This window comes from Schistocerca cancellata, chromosome 8 (assembly GCF_023864275.1).
Source record: "Schistocerca cancellata isolate TAMUIC-IGC-003103 chromosome 8, iqSchCanc2.1, whole genome shotgun sequence".
NCBI lineage: Eukaryota > Metazoa > Arthropoda > Insecta > Orthoptera > Acrididae > Schistocerca > Schistocerca cancellata.
In genome coordinates, this window is record NC_064633.1 from 106,063,026 (window position 1) to 106,085,328 (window position 22,303).

Here is a 22,303-nt window from a genome sequence, read left to right on the forward strand (position 1 = left end):
ATGCGTTCTAACGTCTTCCCAACACAGCTCGTCAAAGCAATACTTCGATAACTACTGGGATGCGTTCGGTCCTTCCCCGGTTTGAGGAGGGGGATCAAAATCGCCTCCCTCCACGAGTCAGGGTACGTGCCAGATAACCATATCGTATTAAAAAAAATTCAGGAGAACTTCCTTGGAAGGCAGTAACAAGTGCTGCAGCATGCTGTACCGGATTCGATCATGGCCAGGCGCAGTATCATGAGCCACAGACAGCGCCGAATCCAGTTCCTACATTGTGAAGGGGCAGTTGTAGGGTTCAGAATTTGGAGATCGGAAGTCCAAGTGACCCCTCTCGATGGCAGTGCGGTAGCGGCAGAAAACTGGATCACAGTTAGCAGTAGCGGTAGATTCCGCAAAATGCATGGCCAGTGTCTGGGCAATGTCTCTCAGCGCCGTGAGGAGACTTCCCTGATGCAGCAATGCCGTGACAGGGAGCTGGCCGAGTTTCCCGGAAATCCTCCTGATGGCTTCCCATACTTTCGTAGAATTAGTGGAACGGGAGATGGAGTTCAAGAATGATTGCCATGACTGTCGTTTGCTCTCTCGCCGCGCTTTGGCCCTTGCCACCCGAAAGGCCGCAAGATTGTCAGCTGAGGGACGGCACTTGAAGCGGCGCAGAGCTGCACGGCGGGCTCGGATGGCTGAGCGGCACTCAGTGGTCCACCAAGGGACAGGACGCCTCTTGGGATGACCGGATGACCGTGGGATTGACAATTCAGCAGCATGGGAGATCACGGCTGTAACATTGTCTACCCATTCGTGGACGCTGGCACGGTGTTCCAAAACAGCCAGGTGGCTGAAAAGTGTCCAGTCAGCTCTGCAGAGGTGCCACCAGGGCGGCACTGGTAATGCCATAGCCTCAGGCAGGAGGCGAATCCAAAGGGGGAAGTGGTCACTAGAATGGAGGTCTGCAGCAACCTCCCACAGAGCAGAATCCACGAGTGCTGGAGAGCAAAAGGAAAGGTCAATAGCTGATGACGACCCAGAAGCAGTACAGAAATGAGTGGGAGCACCAGAGTTGAGGATGCACAGTTCTTCAGACATCATGAGGTTTTTCAGAATGCGACCCCTGGGGCAAGTAGTCGAAGAGCCCCATAAGACATTATGAGCATTGAAGTCCCCCAGAAGAAGAAATGGGCGGGGGAGTTGGCTAATAAGGTCTGTGAGAGCCTCAGAGTCTATCGCATCCCGAGGTGGTAAGTAAAGTGAACAGACTGTGAGCCTCCGACTCACAAGAAGGTCAACTGCAACTGCTTGCAAGTCTGTAACGAGAGGGAGCTCACATGAGGGGTGCATGTAACGGACAAAAACCGCAACACCACCCTTTGCCCTTTCCCCCGTCAGATAATCTTTCCGATATACGGTATAGCCCCGTAAAGAAGGAGCATCAGTGGCCTGAAAATGTGTCTCTTGGAGACATAAGCACAAAGGGCAATCTTGTACAAGGAGTTGTAATTCGGCCACATGCGTCCTGAACCCATTCAGGTTCCACTGTAATATGGGAGCCAGTGATCAGGGTGGCTGAACTTTCACCCTGCCTCTGTGTTTTGGAGGAGAGCCCGTACTGGCCGGAGATTTATTCCTGGGGCGAGAAGATCGCCCCCGGTCGATATCAATGTCCATCAGCTCCGATGACGACCCACGGGAGATGTCAGACAGTACGATGGCCTCGTCATCGGACCGACCCTGACTAGTCTCCTCAGGTGTCAAAACCTTCACCTTCGGCGTCTTTGAGGGCTTAGAATGCAGAGCCTTGTCAACAGGTGGAGCTTTACTCGCCTGGGCAGAAGGCGCCATAGGGGGAGAGGCAGGAAGTACCCCAATGTCAGCAACCATAGCCTTGTCCGACGTTGCAGGGAGAGCCGCAGGTTGCAAAACAACCGCAGAAGCACAAGTGCACTGTCAAACGCAGGTATTAGTGCTAACACTAGCAACCTCTGTTTGCGTTGTACAGTTTTTTTCAGAGCGGAAGCGAAAGATGTTGTAAACACAGGAGGTTGCATGGCCTTAAAGAGCTTCTTGGCCTCACCATAGGGGATGCGCTTAGATGTTTTAATCTCCTGGATCTTCTGTTCGTCGAGATAGATGGGGCAGACCCGGCTCCAGACAGGGTGACTCACAGAGCAATTCACGCACTTCACAGGCGATGAACAATCGGCTCCTTCATGGGCAGGCTGACCACATTTACCACAAGTGGCTATCCCATTGCACCCCAACGTAGTATGCCCAAAGCGCTGACATTTAAAACAGCGCATTGGGTTGGGGAAATATGGCCTTACTGGCAAACGTAAGAACCCCGCGTTAACATGCTCTGGGAGTCGTGGGCAACTGAACGTGAGAATAAACGAGTCGGATTTGACTAGGTTCCCATCGACTCGTTTCATAATATGCAATACCTTCATCAGCCCATTCAGATTTTAACTCGTCTGTGGGGATATCCGCCAAGTTCCTACATGTCACAACACCCTTACTGTAGTTCAGAGTGGAGTGGAGTTCGGTCTCGATAGTGTACTCACCGAGACAGGTCGCTTTCCGAAGAGAAGTGACTTGACGGGAACTAGATGTCTCAACTAATAGAGTCCCATTGCGCAGTCGCTTCACAGATTCAAGTGTTCCTGCAATTCCCTCAAGACCCTTGTGGATGTAAAAGGAAGAAACTCTCTCAAAGCTACCCTCCTTCCGTTTAATAATCAAAAACACATTCTGATTATCAGCATGTGCTCTGTTACGACAGTCTGATAAATCTCGATCAACACTAGGCGCTGGAGGACTCGCAGCACGAAGACGCTTCTTCGATGGGGTGTGTTTTCCTACCAGTGGCCCACCCAAGTCACTGGTAGGGGGAAATGTAGAGGTCGAAGGCTCCATTGCGGTCCCACGAGCAGCTAGGGAACTAAAGGTCCGCTCAGACAGAGCCCCGCGTGCCTGAGTAAGCCTTATACAACTGGAGTGTGGCAGGTGCCCCAGAGGTTGCCCGCTTGCGACTGTTCCACCTCAACAGCCATGCATCTCATAGGTGCGGAGCACACCTGAAGATTGAGGGGTTTTTATAGAGGTTGGCCTTCCTTGCAATCCAGGCGGTCAAGCCAAGATTACCATTCCCCGCAGCACACAACATTCCACCGGCGCGCCATACGGTGGTCGCTTAAGCATGTCCGGGGGTTACGGTGACAGGAGACTGGCGGCGCTGACCAGTCCCCAGCTCAGGACCCCGGGGTCGCCAAGCCCGTACCCAGCAAATGAATGCTGGGCCCCTGGGGGGAATTTGAATCAAAACTTCTGGAAAATTTTTGGGATGATCTTAAACAAACTACAATCAAAAGTGAATTTTTGAATGGGAGAAACTATAGAGAATCAGATGGGAGCATGAAACAATTTTGCAAAAGTGAACTTCAAAAACTTATTCTTTTAACAAAACCTTTGGATGACTTGATCAAAATTGATACCTTAAAGAGAAGATTGCCATCAGCAATGCAGTTGAGTTTAGTTCATTGTCCTGATAGTAATGTTGAGCAGTTTCTCAATTATATTGAAAAGTTGGATAGGGTAAAAACAAGAACACACAGTGGGTTTACTCAAAAAGGTAATGGTCAAAATTGGGGAAATGATAACTTTCAAATAAGGGAACAAAACAATTATCATGGTGTCAGTCAAAATTCAGGGGGATATAACAATTTTCAAAAGAAGGACCATAATTTTCATCCAAAACAAGAACAACATTTTCATAGAAATAATCAACAAAATAGAGAACACTTTAGGGATCAAAATCACAGAAATTTTGCTAGAGATCAGTACAACAGAAACTACCAACAACCAGGTAATGTTTGGCATAGGAATGGGAACAGAAATGTTGATCAGAGACATTAGCAGAACCACAATCAACAGTGCAAACAGGAACCAGTTGTAATTCAGGAAATAAAAAACGAGTAGATGCCCCCTTGAAGGTCCGCAAGGTTGAGGCAGAAGGTGAGCATGATGAAAGGACCAATGGATGCGACTATCATAAACCCAAACATAACAGTTCCAAACCTAAGCTATCACATGAGGTTATTAGTTGTTACTTACTGAAAAAATTTCAAGAGGAAAATAATGATGATATTGATAAAGATAAAATTTTCAGTAAACAAGAACATACAGTAGATAAAAGTAATTGTGATTCATTTAATTTGACAGAGTTTTACTCTTGGGCAGAAAAGAACAACATTTTGTCAGATGATGTAATTTGTAGTAGTTCAGAGACGTGTGTGAATGAAAGAGAGAATGCATGCTGTGAGAATGAAAATATTGGTGAAAGGGATCTGGTAACCTTAGAAAGGGGAAATAATATTTTAGGGGATAATTTTAATGTGTATGACCTGAATATGTATAATGATGATGATAAAGTTGATAATGATGGTAATGGTATTGATGATGATGTTGAGGAAAGGTGTTTCATTAGTTTAAATAGGGAGTTGGGTATACACATGGTTGAAAATGGATTAAATAGTGAGAATATTATAGAGATTCCCAGGGATGTTACCAGGATGAATAAGGCTCGCAAGCAGGGTGTATGTAAAAGTGTGAATTTTGATGTTGTTGGTAAAGAATCTGACTACACAAATAATGATGTCACATGTATAACTTCTAGCCTAAGTGAAATTTTTGCAGATATTAATGACACACACACATTTCTTATGAATCTATGGCTGAACAGTGAAACTATTTCTTTTGACAAGAACTTTAGGAAGATCCTTATTAATGTATGTGAAACTATATGTCCTGAGTGGTGGAAAAAGATGAGATATTTTATTTTTGAAAAGCTGAAGGATAAGTACTTCAATAGTATACAATGTGATTTGGATGAAAATTCTTGGCTATTTGAGATAATAGAGAGTATTAATGACAATTTTGTATCTTGTGCAAATTTTATAACTGTGACAAATAATACATGTAATGATATACCATATGATTCTGATAAGTATAGGTTTGGGGAAATTGAAAGTGATTTATTACATGAGGATACAGGTTCTGAGAAAAGTGATCAATTTTGCAGTCCTTATATAAAAGTTCAAATTGGGTCATGGATTGGTAAATGTTTAATTGATACAGGAAGTAAGATCTCCGGAATATCTGAAAGGTTAAGCAAGAAATTGAAAGTGGGGAAAGATTATGTTGAAATGCCAGTTGTTGGGGTAAAGATAAAAGGTGCTACTGGGAAGAGCAGTAAATTGGTAAAAAGCAAGGCTTTAGTGACATTTTTAATTGAAGGCAAGTTGTTCACACATGGATGTTTTGTAATTCAGGAATTTAATGAGGATTTTCTTTTGGGTATGAACTGGATAGTAAAAGTAAATACAGCATTTGATTGGGTTGGAAGAAAACTTTTGACAGAAACTAGTGAAAGGGAATACATTCAAACAAATTTTGTGAACACACTTGGTGATCAGAGTAATGGAAATTTTGACAGTATCAATTTAGTAAAAGAAAATAGATTGGAGAATATTGAAATTCATAGGTTTGATACTGATGAAGTTGAATTTGGGAATTTAGTAAATTTGAAAATTTCAGAAACACAAAATTTATCTGGGGAGCAAAAACAACAGTTAGAAACCTCATGAACTATTTTTCATAAAACCATACAGTACTGCAATATCAAAAAGACCTGCTGCTGAGAAAGAGCTGAAAAAGATGGAAGGATGTAATATAATAGAAAGGAGTATCAGTGCATATAATAATCCTCTAGTAGTAGTTTCGAAAAAAGATGGTGGAGTAAGATTGGTTTTGGACTCTAGACACTTAAACAAAATTTTGTTCAGACAGACATACCATCCCAAAAATATTGATGAGTTACTCTATAAATTTACAGATATAAAATATATGTCAAGTTTGGATCTAACCTCGGGTTTTCATCAGGTACCACTTTCGGTTAATTCTAGAAAATATACTGCTTTCTTGTACAATGGTAAGAGTTACCAATATTGTGTTGTGCCATTTGGGTTAAATTCTTCTATTTCCAAATTTATAAGAGCTTTGGATCATGTACTGGGGCAAGAACTTGCATCTAAACTGATAATTTATGTAGATGACATTTTGGTTACAGGGCAAAATTGGGAGGAACATTTTTCGATTTTGAAGTCAGTTTGTAAAAAACTTAAAAAAGGGGAATGACACTGAAATTAGAGAAATGTAAATTTGCAGTTTCTGAATTAAAATTGTTGGGTCATGTTGTCACCGACAAGGGAATTTTGGCAGATCCAGAAAAAATTAAAGCAATTTCAGAAATTCCTATTCCTAAGACTGAAAAACAATTAAAGTCATTCTTTGGGTTATGCGGTTATTACCGAAAACATATAAGTCATCAGAGTCTGACTGCACCATGTTTAAGTCAGTTACTTAAGAAAAACACTGTTTGGGTTTGGGATAAAAGTTGTCAGGAAGAGTTTGATAAAATTAAGCAAGAGTTGAGGAAGCAACACTTATTACACAGACCTGATTTTAATTTACCATTTTGTTTGAATACTGATAGCAGTAATTATGGGCTTGGAGCAGAGTTATTACAAGAAAGAGTAGAGAATGGAGTTAAGATACATTGTACCATAGCATTTGCAAGCAGAATGTTGCTCAAGCATGAGAAAAATTATACAGTCATAGAGAAGGAACTTTTGGCAATTCATTGGGCTTTTACAAAATTTAGAATTTACATTATTGGACATAAAACCATAGTATTTTCGGATCACAAAGCTTTGAGTTACTTACAAGAGTGCAAATTATACCACAGTAGATTGACCAGATGGGTAATATTTCTGCAACAGTTTGACTTTGAAATCAAGCACATAAAAGGTTCTTGGAATGTAGTAGCTGATTCACTTTCAAGGTTACCAATTGGGGGAGAAAAGGAGATTTTTGAAAAAGAGGAGGAAAAGCAATTTAAAATTAAGATACCTGAAAGGGGTGGAAAATGAGAAAACAATTAGAGCTATGTGTAACAAAATTAGGAAGAATCAAAATTTAGATCAAAGTTGGAAATTAATCAAAGAATGTTTAGGCAAGAAGGGGTATGAGAAACTTGATAAAATTTTACAAATTACATAAGGGGATTTTATTTCGGAGAACAGATGTAGATTCTGATAATTGGAAACTGTGTTGGCCAGAGGCAGATGCTGAAAAGCTGATCATTTACATACATCAAAGTTTTGGTCATTGTGGGGTACAGAAGTGCATTCAAAAGATACAAGAAAACATTTATTTTTACAATATTGGAAAGAAGGTAAGAAAAGAATTGGCAACCTGCGACAAATGTCAGAGAGTTAAAGTGAGCAATCAAAAACGTGGTGGAGAGATGCAAAACATTATTCCAGAAAAAACCTTTAGATCTTATCGCAGTGGACTTATATGGAATGTTACGAAAGAGTAAAGGTGGTCACTGTTACATATTTGTTATGGTAGAAGTATTTTCAAAATTAATTAAACTATATCCAGTGAAAAAAGCTACTAGCCATAAAATTATAATAAAAATTGAAAGAGATTATTTCGCACAGGTGGGTAAACCAAAAGCTATATCATCAGATAATGGTTCACAGTTCACCTCTAAAATTTGGAAAAAGTTTATTGAAAGATCAAAATTGAAGCATATACTTATATCTGTTTATTCTCCATCCACCAATCCTGCAGAAAGACATATGAGGGAAATTGGGAGGCTTTGCAGAACCTATTGTAGCCATACACATCCAACCTGGTTTGAGCACATTCGAAATTTTGAAGATATTATGAATAGCCCACAACATAGTTCCACAGAATTTTCACCGCATGAGATTATGTTTAATATTTGACCTCCAAATCTTATATCAGAACTTACTGAATTTCCTAAATGTACACCTTTAACCATGCAAGAGAGAGAAGATATTGTCAGGGAAACTATGAGGAAAGAAGAGGAAAAGAGTAATAAAAGACATAACAATAGGGTAAAATTAACCACTTTCGAAATTGGGGATCTTGTTCTGGTCAAATCTCATGAAAAATCAAAAATGTTAACTTCAGAAATTAAATTCTTTGTATCTATATTGGGCCTTTTGAAGTCATAGAAAATCCACACCCTAATGCTTATCGTTTGGTAAACCCTAAGTCAAGGAAATTATTTGGTCTCACGAATGTTGTCTCTTTGAAACTATATAAACAGAAATCATAATTTCAAAAATTTAAATAACCTATTATCATCTAAAACAAAAGTCCTCCACTGGAATATGCTTGCTGGAACAAAAACTACCTGTACAACCAAGTATTTTTCTAATTTTTGGAAGATAAGTCTTCGCTGTGGGTGAAGGCATGCATGTGAGGACATGCGACGAAAGATATAAGTTTCAAAACCAATTTTAGATAAAGCCTCATGATATATGAGCAATTTATTGTTCTTTATACTGATGATGTGGGGAGCGAAAGTACTCTTCACAAGAATGTGACTTGTAGTAATATTGTAGTAGAGAGGCAAGTGCACATAAATAATTGTAAAAAAAAAAAAAAAATAAAAAAAAAAAAAAATTAGATAATACTGATGTATCTTTAGCTGTACTAAAAGAAAGAAAAAAAATAATAAAAAATTTAAAAAGAAAATCATAAGCAAAAACATATACAAAACAAAAAAACATGAGGAAAAAAATTCGAAAAGAACATTAGAAGTAAAAATACATAAAAGGCAAATATATATAAAACAACACTACACTATATATGTTCAAGAGCCAGTTGGCACAGTGTGACCAAAGAAGTGGTTGTAGATATCTTACTCTAGCAAAGGAGTTTTATCTTACTATTACTTTCAATCTGTATGCTGTATGTTAGAATATTTCTCACGTATGTTTTATACCATGTATATTTGTCATGTTAAATAATTTCTTTACTTGAATTTTTGTGTATGAGATTGATGGGGAAGGAGCATTGCAACAACAGCCAGTAACATGTCCACAGATTCAAAGAGTGCAAGTTTGGAAGAGGTTATCAGACTGCATCATTAATGTACTAATTGTGTAATACAAATCCATTACTGAGTGTGGTCGGGATTTTGTTGTATATGTTCATAACAACAAAAGCCCTGGGGAGCAGTTGTAATGGATCTTGGAGATGTGTTATTTTCTACCGGATTTGTTGATACCAAATTGTAAATGTTTTCTTATATTTTTGTCAGAATTTTTTTAATTGTAATTTGCCTTATTATATGCTAATTTACTTATATTTTTGAGAGTGAAAGCATATTGATTACTATTAGTAAATGTGACGAAGAATATCAAAGAGACTGATTACAAGTGGAAGCTTGTGTGTTGTGTAAAATGTCTTTGATGCTGGAGTCGTCTTTGACTGTAATCAGTTGGCAGTTAACTCTTGGTGTGTGTTGACGGTAAAACAATGTGCAGGTTGCCGTTATAAATATTTGTTAGTGAACAGAAAAAATGAATTATGTTACTACTTGTCTTATATAAACTTTAAGAAGAAACCACATTCGAAGAAATGGTATTTGAAGCACCAAAAATGAGGCAAATGCATTGGACTCTGCAGCCAATGAAACTGCATAGTGGAATCATACTTCCACTAGACAACTGAAGCCAAGACAAATATTGCCTTGTAAACATTTTATGGAAAAGGTACTGTCACGAAATATGCCAAACTTAAGTAAATAAAAAATAGTGAGCATATTTCAAGTGGTTAGTAAATTGCAGGACTCGTGCTACCAAACCAGATGGGCATGAATCATATGTTCCATCACCTTGCAAACACAACTGATGAGAAAATGGGGTGATAACTAGAAGGAAGGTGTTTGGCCTTACCGAGCTTAGGTATGGGTATGGGTATGGGTATGACAGTGGTTTCACACCAGTGTATGGGAAACGTGCCCTCTGCCCAGATGATGTTATACGTATACAGGAGAAAGTTCTTGCCCACAGGAGAAAAGTTCTGTGTCTGAATAAGAACATCATTGGGATGAAGTGAGAGCACGATCTAGTTCCCTCATAGAAAAGGCAGCATTAGAGCATGACCTACTTCTCTCATAGCACAGGCAGCATTGTAGCACTCACAATTCTGAGAAAAGAATGGTACTGCCTGAGCCTCCTCTACTCGTTTACAATAGAGGAAGGGAGGGTGATGGTGAGTGGAGCTCGAAATATCTGCAAAAAAGCAGCCCAAGGTGTTGGAGATAGCAACAGGGTCCACTATGACATCATCTGCTGTGGTCAGGCCAGAAATTGGGGGATGGACGGTATCAGAAAGCTGTCGGATGTTGGCCCACATGATGAAAGAGGGTGTGGAACTGTTAAAAAAACTAGTAAATGAAATCCAGCTAGGTTTTCTTGCTAGCCCTAAGAACGCGATGACACAGTGCACACAACTGTTTATAACAAATGCAGTTGCCTTTGTAGGGCGACAGCTAAAAATGTGGGGAGCATGTCTCGGAATGCAAATTGCATCACGGCACGCCTTAGTCCATCTAGGGACCAAGAAACAGCACATCTAAGATAAAATGCGAGGAATGGAATGTTCTGAGGTGGAAAGAATAGTGTTTGTAAGATATTCTACTTCGTCATCACAACTGGGGAAATGTTGTTCATCCAAGTTTGCCAGGGAGGAGTAAAGCCTCCGGTCGGCCTTAGAAAGCTGCCATTTGGGTGTGCACATAGGTGGGGTAAGAGTCAGCAAACTAATAGCACACAAAATAAGAGCCGTTCAAGTACGGGCCAGGAAGAATGGACCACTCAAGATGACAGGCAAGTTGGGCAGTGCAGAAGGAGGTACCCAACTGGGAACAGGTCTGCGTGGAGTCTGAAAGGAATATGAGTGCTCCCGTGTTAAGGCAGATGAGGTAAAAGTGATTGAGAAGGTCAGCCAAGAGGGCGCCTCCTCTCGAACAGCTTCTGAGAGAACCCCAAAGGGGATTGTGTACATTAAAGTCACCGAGCAGCGAAAAGGGGTGAGGGAGTTGCCCAATAAGCTGGAGGAAGTCTGCCCTAATGATGGAGAGATGTAAACAGTGGGTGAAGCAAGGAAGGAAAATGTGGACTGCAACAGCTTGAACCCAGATAATCAGGGAGATGGTCTGACTATGGATGTCATCCCGGATGAGCAGCACGACTCCTCCACGAGAGAGTTCAAAGTGGTCATGAAGATAAAATTTTGTTTCCTGCAGGCAGAGAACAAGCAGACACTACGATTCCAAGAGCAACCATAAGTTCTCTTTGTGGGATCTAAGACCAGTAATGTTCCTTTGGAGGTGAGTCTTGACTTGGATAGGGGAGGAGAGAAAAAATGAAGCAGTGACACCCCAGCAGTTGCCGAGTGCCAGCCTTCAAAGACTCATTGCTACTGGGCGCAGAGGCTGGTGAATCATGCTCCATGAGCTCAACAGAGGTATCGGTATTCTTCCTCTGTCGATCTCCTGAGTCCAGAGCAAAAAAATGGTCGGTGATGTGCACTGGTGATACGGAGGTTGGCCGGGTGAGAATATCATGTGGCGACATCGTCAAAGAGGATCACCGTGTCAGTGACGGAGAAGACTGCTTGCCTTTGTTTGATTACCTGGAGCTTTTCATGTTGGCAGAGGAAGACTCAGATGTTTGTTGGCTGGAGGGACATAAAAAGTCTCCTTCTGGCTGGAAAGGACCTGCCTGTTGTGTAGCAGGTGACTTTCGCTCCATCAGGCAAAAGTCTGGTGGCCTGTTGCATACCTGGAGGAGGAGACAGAGATGCTACTATGACACTGGGTGATTTTACAACAGCGGTGCTGAATTTGAAGTCTCATGTCTGCGTGGCCATGTCCTTCATGGAGTGAGATGTAGCAAGAACACTACTGTAAGTGCTGGACGGCAGAAAGCAGGGTTTCCGATTAGCCAACAACCTGCGAGCAACCAGGTAAGACACTTTTCCCTCCACCTGGATCTCCTGGGCATAGTTGCCATTGCAATTGATAAAATGGAGAGAAGGAGGCAGACAATCACCCTCATGAGCACACCTACTACAGGTTATTCATTTGGCTGGGTGTCAACAGGACATCTGAGTGTGGTTATAATGATGACATTTGTAGCAGTGCATCGGGTTTGGAATGTAGGGTCTGACTGTGATAACTTCATAGTCTGCTTTGATCTTTGACGGAAGCACCCCTCTATCAAAAGTGAGAAAAAGATTGCGTGTGGGTACTAAGGATGTATCTACCTTACTCATCACCCAATGGATTGCAAAGACATCCTGACCATGGAGGTATGTTTGGATTTCTGCCTTGGTCAGACCATCAAGCAGCCTAGTGTAAATAACACCACAGGAAGAATTTAGTGGTTTATGGGCCTCAATAGAACATGATAGCCAAGGAGGAGTGAAGCTGCAAGCAATTGTTGTGCTTGAGAATCAGAAGTAGTCTCCAAAAGCAAAGTGCCATTCCATAAACATGAGCAGGACTTCACAGGGCTAGCAACTGCATCAACACCTTTCTAAATGATACATGAATTTACTGTAGTGAAAACTGACCATCTTCAATAGGTAAAACCACGAGGAACTGTGGTGCTGCTGGGAGAGTCTTTGAATTGTTAGCCTAATTCCATTTATCTTTCATAGCTGCTGACTGTGAAGATGATTGGCTCATTGTGAGAAAATCTCCCATGATTGCCAGTATCTCTGATGGCATGCTCCTTTCAAGGGCGGGGCGGGGGGGGTATCCCCTAAGAGGAGGGTGCATCTGCCTTAGGTGATTGTTCACACCTCCCAAACATCTGACAGAGGGACCGTTTGGCAATCCATGAAGGTAGCAGCTCAGGCAATCATCCCTCCCCGGGCCTGGCCTGCATCAAGCGGTACGTGCAAATTCTACCTGTCAACCTGGGGCTGGTAGTTACATGTTACCCAGTCACCTCTTATGCATCAGATGTGTGGGCCGACCTTCAGGGCCGCACAGGGAGGAGGAGGAGGAGGAGGAGGAGGAGGAGGAGGAAGAAGAAGAAGAAGAAGAAGTTGGTTGGTTGATTTGGCGGAGGGGACCAAATGGTGAAATCATCAGTCCTGTCAGATTAGGGGAGGATGGGGATGGAAGCTGGCCATGCTCTTTCAAAGGAACCATCCTGGCATTTGCCTGAAGCAATTTAGGGAATTCATGGAAAACCTAAATCAGGATGGCTAGATGCAGGTACGAACCTTCATTCTCCCGAACGTGAGTCCAGTGTGCTAAACACCGCACCACCTCACTCGGTGAGGAAGAAAATGAGGAACCTCAAATGCTGAAGTGGAGGAAGGACAGGAGAATGGGAACGAAGAAAGAAAAAAGGAATGAAAAACAGTGGAGAGACTGTTCTGATATCGGCTACTGAAAATGCAGAACACATTTCCAAAAACATCCCAGGCATGTTCTCCAAGAGTGAGGAAAAAGAATAGAAAGAGGATAGATGTGCAGCACATAAGAGAAAAGATGTTGCAAAGGCTGGAGCCCTGTGGTAGCCAGGCACAAACCCACCAAAGACAGGCGATCCCCCTGTGGGGATATAGGGAGTGGATGGTTGCTGTTATTTCACCAAGTAATTCACTCCACAGTCACAGAAACCATTAACAAGGACAAATCAGATGCCAATTATTCTACCAAAGCCTGTCAACAAAGCTTCAAGAACCAGCTGTAAGTGATGAATCTAGGGACACACTTCAGACCTCTACATATTACTCCTGCATGAAGTGCGAAGACGAGGCTAGACTCTTCACAGCATGCACAGAGGCATCAAAGCAATCAGTTTTCTGTATTCGTATGTGAATGAAATAGGAAGAACCTTTAATAAGTCATGATAAATGAGATGTATTCTCTACCATATACTTCTTGGTGGTTTGCATAGTATAGCTGTAGATTATGCATGTGCATAGGGCATAGAAGGGGAAACACTTAACACTGTATGTTCAAAAATCTATTTTGTAGAATGGTGCCCATAGATGTCAATCATTTAAACATACAGCCACGTTTGAACTTTTGTTTATGTGAAAACGCCACCCTACATGCAGTGATAGACTATTATACGCACATTCCTCTATGTCTCATTGTTAGGTAAGACATTTGATAATAAGACTGTAGATCAAAACTAATTGTGTGTGAACAAATAGTAATAAAGAAAGCTTATATGAATGCATGCAGTATGTTCTTTTGGACATGTCTGAAAGAACAGACACCATGCATTTATATAACTGATTCACCTCAATGAGCAATGGATCCACAACCTTCAATGCAGATGCACATTTATATTCAACCTCCTGTGGGCATCTAAAATTGGTTAGCATGGAGGACATGGATGGGGACTATGGATATGTGACTCTAGGTGGGAATGTGAGTCGGCTAGTGAGTGTGACGAGATAGTCTGTATAATTACATTACAACTGTGTCTGGGTGGTTAATGCAAATCCCTAGTAAGTAGGGGATCCTGTGTTTGAATTGTGATCTATCACAAATTTTCACATGCCACTGCTGATTCCGCATATCATCAGTTTCTCTCTCCCCCATCCCCCACCCTCCTACCTTCAATTTACTTAATTAAAAAAAGATATTGCAACTGGTATTCCAACTGTGTATTTTATGCTTTTGTATAACTTTACTATAAGTTAATGACCTTTTAATTGACAAGGAGTGTCCAAAATGTTGTCTGTCTCTGAAGGCACTGAGAAGAGGACAAACTTTCCTTTGCTTAGGTCTGATGCAATATTTTAAGAGTACACATGCCTGTTTTTCTGACTTTCACACAAAACTTTCAGCACACTATGCTGAATTTATGCTGCTAGACTCAAACAACATCTTTCCTAACTAGCAATCTACATTCTGTGGCAGTTTATGATATGATTGACTTTGATCTAACTTTATAATGGCATGGAGTATGAAAATTTTTCTTTCAAAATAAAGCACAGACAGCCTATAAAAAGACACAGGAAGCTAAGAATGAGAGCAGTACTCTAACTGAAAAGGAAACTGGGTAATTGTCTTGTAGAAAGTACACTAACTTCAGATCGAATTTCACAAACAAACAGCCAAATACTTGCCTTGCACTGACTTCTGTATAGGGGTTCCCGTTATTGCCCATCGATGAACGGCCAAAAGGTGGCGTGCTGTTTCTGCAGTCTTACTCGAGTGAGATTCCACCATCTGGGCTTCATCCAAACATATTCTCCACCATTCAATGCACGTGAGAGGAGATGGCGGAGCATAAAACCGCTTGGCATGCCGCAATCTAAAAAAAGTCCACAGTGTCTAAAAATTACCACAAATGAATATTTTTAAGGATTTGTTAATTTTTGTATCTTTGAGCAATTTTGTGGAACACCATAATTTTCTACTCATTAATGTATTTTCACTGAAGTGCTCCCAATTTATTTGTGCCAATATGATACATTATCCCTAATGGGACAAACAGACGTCACCTGTCTGAGGACGTACATATGGAAACTGGCTTTAATGACTATGAGGCAGTTATAGAAACAATGATTACCAAAGTACAATACACAGCTAAAACATGTAGGAAGATCCATATGTATGGCGAACTGGATAAGGGGCAGTACTGTCATATTTCAATGAGGAACATGGAAACATTGGCTCTGGGTAGTAGCATGTGGAAGAACTACAGCTCATGTTTAGAAGAACAGCAGACCAAGCACTCGTTACAGATACCCCTAACAGAACAGTTTAAGAAATGCTGAATTAAATGTGTATGGCTGTCAAGGGGGCAATGAGTAAAGTCTTCAGCGACTACCACAGCAAAATCTTATCGAAAGACTTCTTACAAAACTCAAAGAAATTCTGGTCATATACAAAAGCTGTCAGTGGAATCAAAGTTCGCGTCCAGACACTCATGAATGTTGTATTGCCTGTAACCTTTTCTCTCTGAACCTACAACTGATATTTGTTTTATAGTTTTTATGATGCTTTACCAGTATGAGTGGTTGGCCTTGTCAAAGGTTCATCCTCCATTGCAACTGGAGGACTGGAATCGAGCCCATGATCTGTGATTATATGTACCCCAACACATCAATGTCTTAGTGCTTATCCCCGGTCATTACTGCTACAGTTCTCCCATTGTTACCTGTAATGGTTGTTTGCTGCAGTGTTGGAATCTAGTGTACATATACGTTGAGGCTTTCTTCTTTGTTATTATAACTATTACTATATTTTTTAAATTCAATGGCCTTTTTGAATAAGTGGACACGGGAACTCTTCTCCACAGTGAGAACTTTCATGTCTGCGCATTTTATTATACGGTCAGTCTCGCACAGTGTGTATTCTGCCACAGAAAATTTGTCCATGTGTCCCAGCCGGTAATGTTGCTTATATTCAATTACGTTGGCACTGATGGCTTGTCCAATCATTCTGACCGAGACTTTCCCTCACATACACAATATGTGGATATAGTCTTGACACTGCTAGAGGGACTTTTTATACTCTGCTGATATCGAGACACTTTTTGATCTTAAAGACCAGTATGTAAACGATCCTTGTGCCACAATAGCTCAATATATGGCTGAGTCAGTTTGTCATCCTGTGAATGTATGGCAGGAAGTGACTGTCTTTCTAAACTCTCCGTGAAGAAATTGGAAACTGCTTGGCTAACTGGACTACGCATCCAACTCCTTCCAGCTGATCCACATAAAGGAACTAGTGGCAAGACATGCTCAAAACAGCTTTGTCATGTCACTTGGGAAAATGGAACTGATATGATCCAGAGAGCCACTGCACATTCTATTCTTGTCCTGCCACAGTTTTATCCTACCCTACCAGGGGTACTGCCACCTGTAAAAGCAGCTATGTAATGCACCAGCTCTGCTGAAATTTCTGCACAGTATTTTATAAGGGCATGACCACCAATGAACTATTCTCCAGTATGAATGACTGACAGCAGTGTTGATCACCCAGTGGCAGAACATGATGCTGAGCATGACATGCTCAAGTTCAGTGGTTGTTTGACAACCTGTGCCATCTGGATTCCTCCCCCTGCACCAGCTTTCCTGAACTACATAGACGGAAGTTATCCTTGCAACAACCCCTCCCTCTCACACCGCTGTCCTCGCACCTGCTACCTCTCTCAGAACCATCAGCTACCCTTCCCTAATCCTTCCTATTTCTTCCTGCCTCTTCTCTCCCTCTGTCTACACTACCTAACTCAACCTCTAACCCCAGCCTAGGCTACCACACTGCACCTATGTGTGTGTACTCTAGCTCACCTGGGGATTCATCTAAAAGCTATCAAAGCTTTCATTCTTTTTGTTTGTTGATGACTTGGCACTTTTATTATTCACTGAGCTGATCACTTTACTGCTAAATTAGTCAGGAAGGGTATATGCTATGAGCACAACATCGAGTCACAACAGGAATCAGTCAACTTGTACGAATGCCTGAGTGTAACGATTTATAGGGATTCACAATGGAACTATCACATAGGTAGAGTACGTGGCAGACTTCGGTTCATTGGCAGGGTACTAGAAAAATTTAGCCAGTCTACAAAGGAGATTACTTACAAAACACTTTTACATTCCATCTAAGAATACTGCTAAAATGTTGAGTTCCATACGAAATGTATCTAACAGAGAACATTTAATGTATACAAATAGTGGTGGCTCAAATAGGTCAAAGGTTTGTTTGACTCGCAGAAGAGTGTTACAGAAATTTTGAAAAATCTGTATTAGTAGGTCCTTGAAGATATATGCCAACTGTACCACAAAAGCATACTTAGGAAGATTTGGGACCCACCATTAAATGAAGACTTTAGAGAAATTCTTGATCCTTTTTTGTATCCCTCCCATACAAACCACAAAGACAAGATTAAACTAATTACAGCATGCACAGCAGTCAGTCTTTGCATACTCCTTACACAAATGGAACATGAAGAAAACCTAACAACTGGCACTGTGTCGATTACGCTGTCATGCAATTCAAAGTGCTTGCAGAGATTTTATGTAGTTGTACATGTAAAAATTTGGTGGTATGCCCACAATGCAATAAATTTTCAAAATCATGTTACTATAGATCTTATCACATGGCCCTGAATAATTTATGTAGTATGTGTACAAGGGTTGGAATTTTAATAGTGGCAACTATTTATTTACAGCTCTTACAAAATAGATACGAGTTTCAAAGTTTTACTGACCTTCACAGTAGTCACCAGCATTGTGTACAAGTCATTGCCAGCGATGTGGAAGTCATAGGATACTCTTAGCAGTGCCAGTTGTGTTGACAGTTTGAGTGGCGCAGTCTACTGCCCGATGAATTTGTAGCAGTTCTGAAGTGAATGCCATGAAGTGTTTCCTTCAGTTTAGAAATCGAGTTGAACTCATGAGGGCTTAAGTCAGGGGAATGCAGTAGGTGGTATAGCATTTAGCAGCCCCATCAGTCAAACAAATCAGTAACAGCTTGCACTGTATGTGCTTGAGCATTGTCCTGCAAAATGATCTACATCTACATCTACATCTATACTCCGCGAGCCACCTTACGGTGTGTGGCGGAGGGTACTTATTGTACCACTATCTGATCCCCCCTTCCCTGTTCCATTCACGAATTGTGCGTGGGAAGAACGACTGCTTGTAAGTCTCCGTATTTGCTCTAATTTCTCGGATCTTTTCGTTGTGATCATTACGCGAGATACATGTGGGCGGTAGTAATATGTTGCCCATCTCTTCCCGGAATGCGCTCTCTTGTAATTTTGATAATAAACCTCTCCGTATTGCGTAACGCCTTTCTTGAAGTGTCCGCCACTGGAGCTTGTTCAGCATCTCCGTAACGCTCTCGCGCTGACTAAATGTCCCCATGACGAATCGCGCTGCTTTTCGCTGGATCATGTCTACCTCTTCTATTAATCCAACCTGGTAAGGGTCCCATACTGATGAGCAATACTCAAGAATCGGACGAACAAGCGTTTTGTAAGCTACTTCTTTCGTCGATGAGTCACATTTTCTTAGAATTCTTCCTATGAATCTCAACCTGGCGCCTGCTTTTCCCACTATTTGTTTTATGTGATCATTCCACTTCAGATCGCTCCGGATAGTAACTCCTAAGGATTTTACGGTCGTTACCGCTTCCAATGATTTACCACCTATGGCATAATCGTACTGGAATGGATTTCTGCCCCTATGTATGCGCATTATATTACATTTATCTACGTTTAGGGAAAGCTGCCAGCTGTCGCACCATGCATTAATCCTCTGCAGGTCTTCCTGGAGTACGTACGAGTCTTCTGATGTTGCTACTTTCTTGTAGACAACCGTGTCATCTGCAAATAGCCTCACGGAGCTACCGATGTTGTCAACTAAGTCATTTATGTATATTGTAAACAATAAAGGTCCTATCACGCTTCCTTGCGGTACTCCCGAAATTACCTCTACATCTGCAGATTTTGAACCGTTTGACATGTTGTGTTCTTTCTTCTAGGAAATCCTGAATCCAATCACAAACCTGGTCCGATATTCCATAAGCTCGTATTTTTTTCACTAAACGTAAGTGCGGAACCGTATCAAATGCCTTCCTGAAGTCCAGGAATACGGCATCAATCTGCTCGCCAGTGTCTACGGCACTGTGAATTTCTTGGGCAAATAGGGCGAGCTGAGTTTCACATGATCTCTGTTTGCGGAATCCATGTTGGTTATGATGAAGGAGATTTGTATTATCTAAGAACGTCATAATACGAGAACACAAAACATGTTCCATTATTCTACAACAGATTGACGTAAGCGAAATAGGCCTATAATTATTCGCATCTGATTTATGACCCTTCTTGAAAATGGGAACGACCTGCGCTTTCTTCCAGTCGCTAGGTACTTTACGTTCTTCCAGCGATCTACGATGATGGCCAGGTCCTGCAGAAAGTGTCATCACTTCTGTCTCTAAGCTGATTGTAGGTTGTGTTCCAAAAATGGACAGCACAGAGACAAAAGTGATGACACTTTCTGCAGGACCTGACCATCATTTTGCAGAACAATGCTCAAACACATAACAGAGCAAGCTGTCACTGATTTGTCTGATTGATGGGGCTGCTAAATGCTATACCACCTACTGCACTCCCTTGACATAAGCCCTCATAAATTCAACTCGATTTCTAAACCGAAGGAAACACTTCATGGCATTCACTTCAGAACTGCTACAAATTCGTTGGGCAATAGACTGCGCTGCTCAAACTGTCAACACAACTGGCACTGCTAAGAGTATCCTACGACTTCCACATTGCTGGCAATGGGTTGTACGCAATGCTGGTGACTACTTTGAAGGTCAGTAAAACTTTGAAACCCGTATCTATTTTGTATGAGCTGTAAATAAATAGTTGCTACTATTGAAGTTCCATCCCTTGTATTAAACATTTAAAAAACATGCAGTAATGGGGAATTCCAGAATGGAATGTTTGCATATTATGTATAAGGGGACAGGAAAATAGTGAAGGCACTGATGTATCCAAAACCTAACAATTTTCTACTTTTTCTTGTAGGTATGTTGTTTGCTCAGCAGTCATAAAACAAGCATTTCAGATAAAAATTACAAAAGAATCAATGATTTGTTAGGAATCATAAGGCCAGTTGGCGATAACAAGCTTGGCTGTGAACTTGGCAAAGATTTGAACTACGTGTCTCAATTTGGAAACCACACACTTGAAAAACTACTTATTTCAGCAGCATATCTTTTATCATCATCTGTGTCACAAAATGTCTACTACTTTAATTTTTTAGTACATCAGAATTAACAGACTATGAATAATAGTTTGCAGTCAAATATAGGTTACATGGAAGTTTACAGTCCTCTCTTAACTAAGTAGTATCAATAAAAATCTCATCCTGAAGTAATTATGGCATTCCGTCATTGCTCCACAATTTGCTTGTAGGAAATGAGAACTGCAATTTACCACCTCTCTCCAAAAAGGCAAAATAGAATTTGGAACTTTTCCAGTGCAATTTCCATTTGGACACACACACACACACACACACACACACACACACACACACACACACACACACACACACACACACAAAATTAGTAAGCCATAAGATTCAACTTATTAAAGAGAACTTCATTTCTAAATAACATATTATGATATTCAATTTCTAATGGATTTTTCCTCTAAATTAATATCATAACCTTTCCAGGTATTTTTATATTTATAATATTTTTCAATGTCAATTTAACAGCCATTTAAAATAATTCTGTAATTCAGTAATCCAAGCTACAGTTTTACTTGAGTAAACATAAATAAAGAGAAATATATATTAAGTTGAACAGAGACAATTATGAGACATGTGAGAAGTACCAATACCTGGGAGTGCTGGTTATGGAGGATAACGAGAAGAAATAAAATTTATAATTGCTGCAGGAAATAGAGCTTACTGGGCCCTGATCAAGACCCTTCAGTCACATAGCCTGAATAGAAAATCAAAGGTGACGGTCTATCGAACAGTCATAAGAACTGTGGTAATGTATGGCTCAGAAACATGAACAATGATTGTAGCAGAAGAAGAACTCTTGAGAAGACAGGAGAGGAAAATATTAAGAAAGATTTTTGGAGCCATGTATGAGGCGGGGCAACGGAGGATAAGGAGAAACAAGGAACTGGAAGAACTGTATAGAAATCCTGACTTCGTGACTGAAATTTAGTGTAACGGATTGAGATGGCTGGGCCATGTAGAATGAATTTCGGACAATTGAGTTGTCAAAAAGGTTTACACAGGAAATCCAGGTGGCAAAAGGAGCAAAGGGAGACCCCAGAAATGATGGCTGCAGGATGTGGAAAATGATTTGAGAAATATTGAGTCAAGAGATGGAGGAAATGAGCAGAAAATCGTCAGGATTGGGCTGTGATCATCAGAGAGGCCACGGCCCTACATGGGCTGTAGCGCCAAGGATTAAGTAAGTAAGTCAACACAAATAAAATTTATATTTCTCTGGAATTTTATTTTACTCTATAGTAAAAGGTATTTCAGTGTCCTAAAAACATGCCTTATTAATAATACACTTTATATAAAATGTACAAAAGAACAAAAATCAGATAAATACTGAACAGTTCTAGATGGATATAATAGAAAAAGGAAAATAGTATAGGTGGCAAGAAGTGGTTACATGGCAGGCAGTAACACAACTGTTACTGAAAGTAGTATAATAAATTAGTGTAGAGAAAATGATGAGACTGTAATGAAAATAAAAGTAATAATTTAAAAATAAAAAAACACAAGTGGAACAATTTAACTATGAAAAATGTGTTAAAATGAAAAATGTGTTAAAATGAAGGTGAGATAGGATTAAAACCAGAGGTTAGAGGTGCCAGATGAGTGACAAATT

The 22,303-nt window shown here is 40.7% G+C and overlaps 1 protein-coding gene across 1 annotated transcript in view; it reads right to left on the reverse strand.

Moving 5' to 3' along the window:
• The window catches only part of LOC126094617 (E3 ubiquitin-protein ligase SHPRH), a 275,624-nt gene that overhangs the window by 135,579 nt on the left and 117,742 nt on the right, over positions 1 to 22,303 (reverse strand). Inside the window, exon 8 of the mRNA XM_049909097.1 lies at positions 15,046 to 15,233. Coding sequence (XP_049765054.1) covers positions 15,046 to 15,233 — 188 coding nt within the window. The remainder of the gene's footprint in view (positions 1 to 15,045; positions 15,234 to 22,303) is intronic.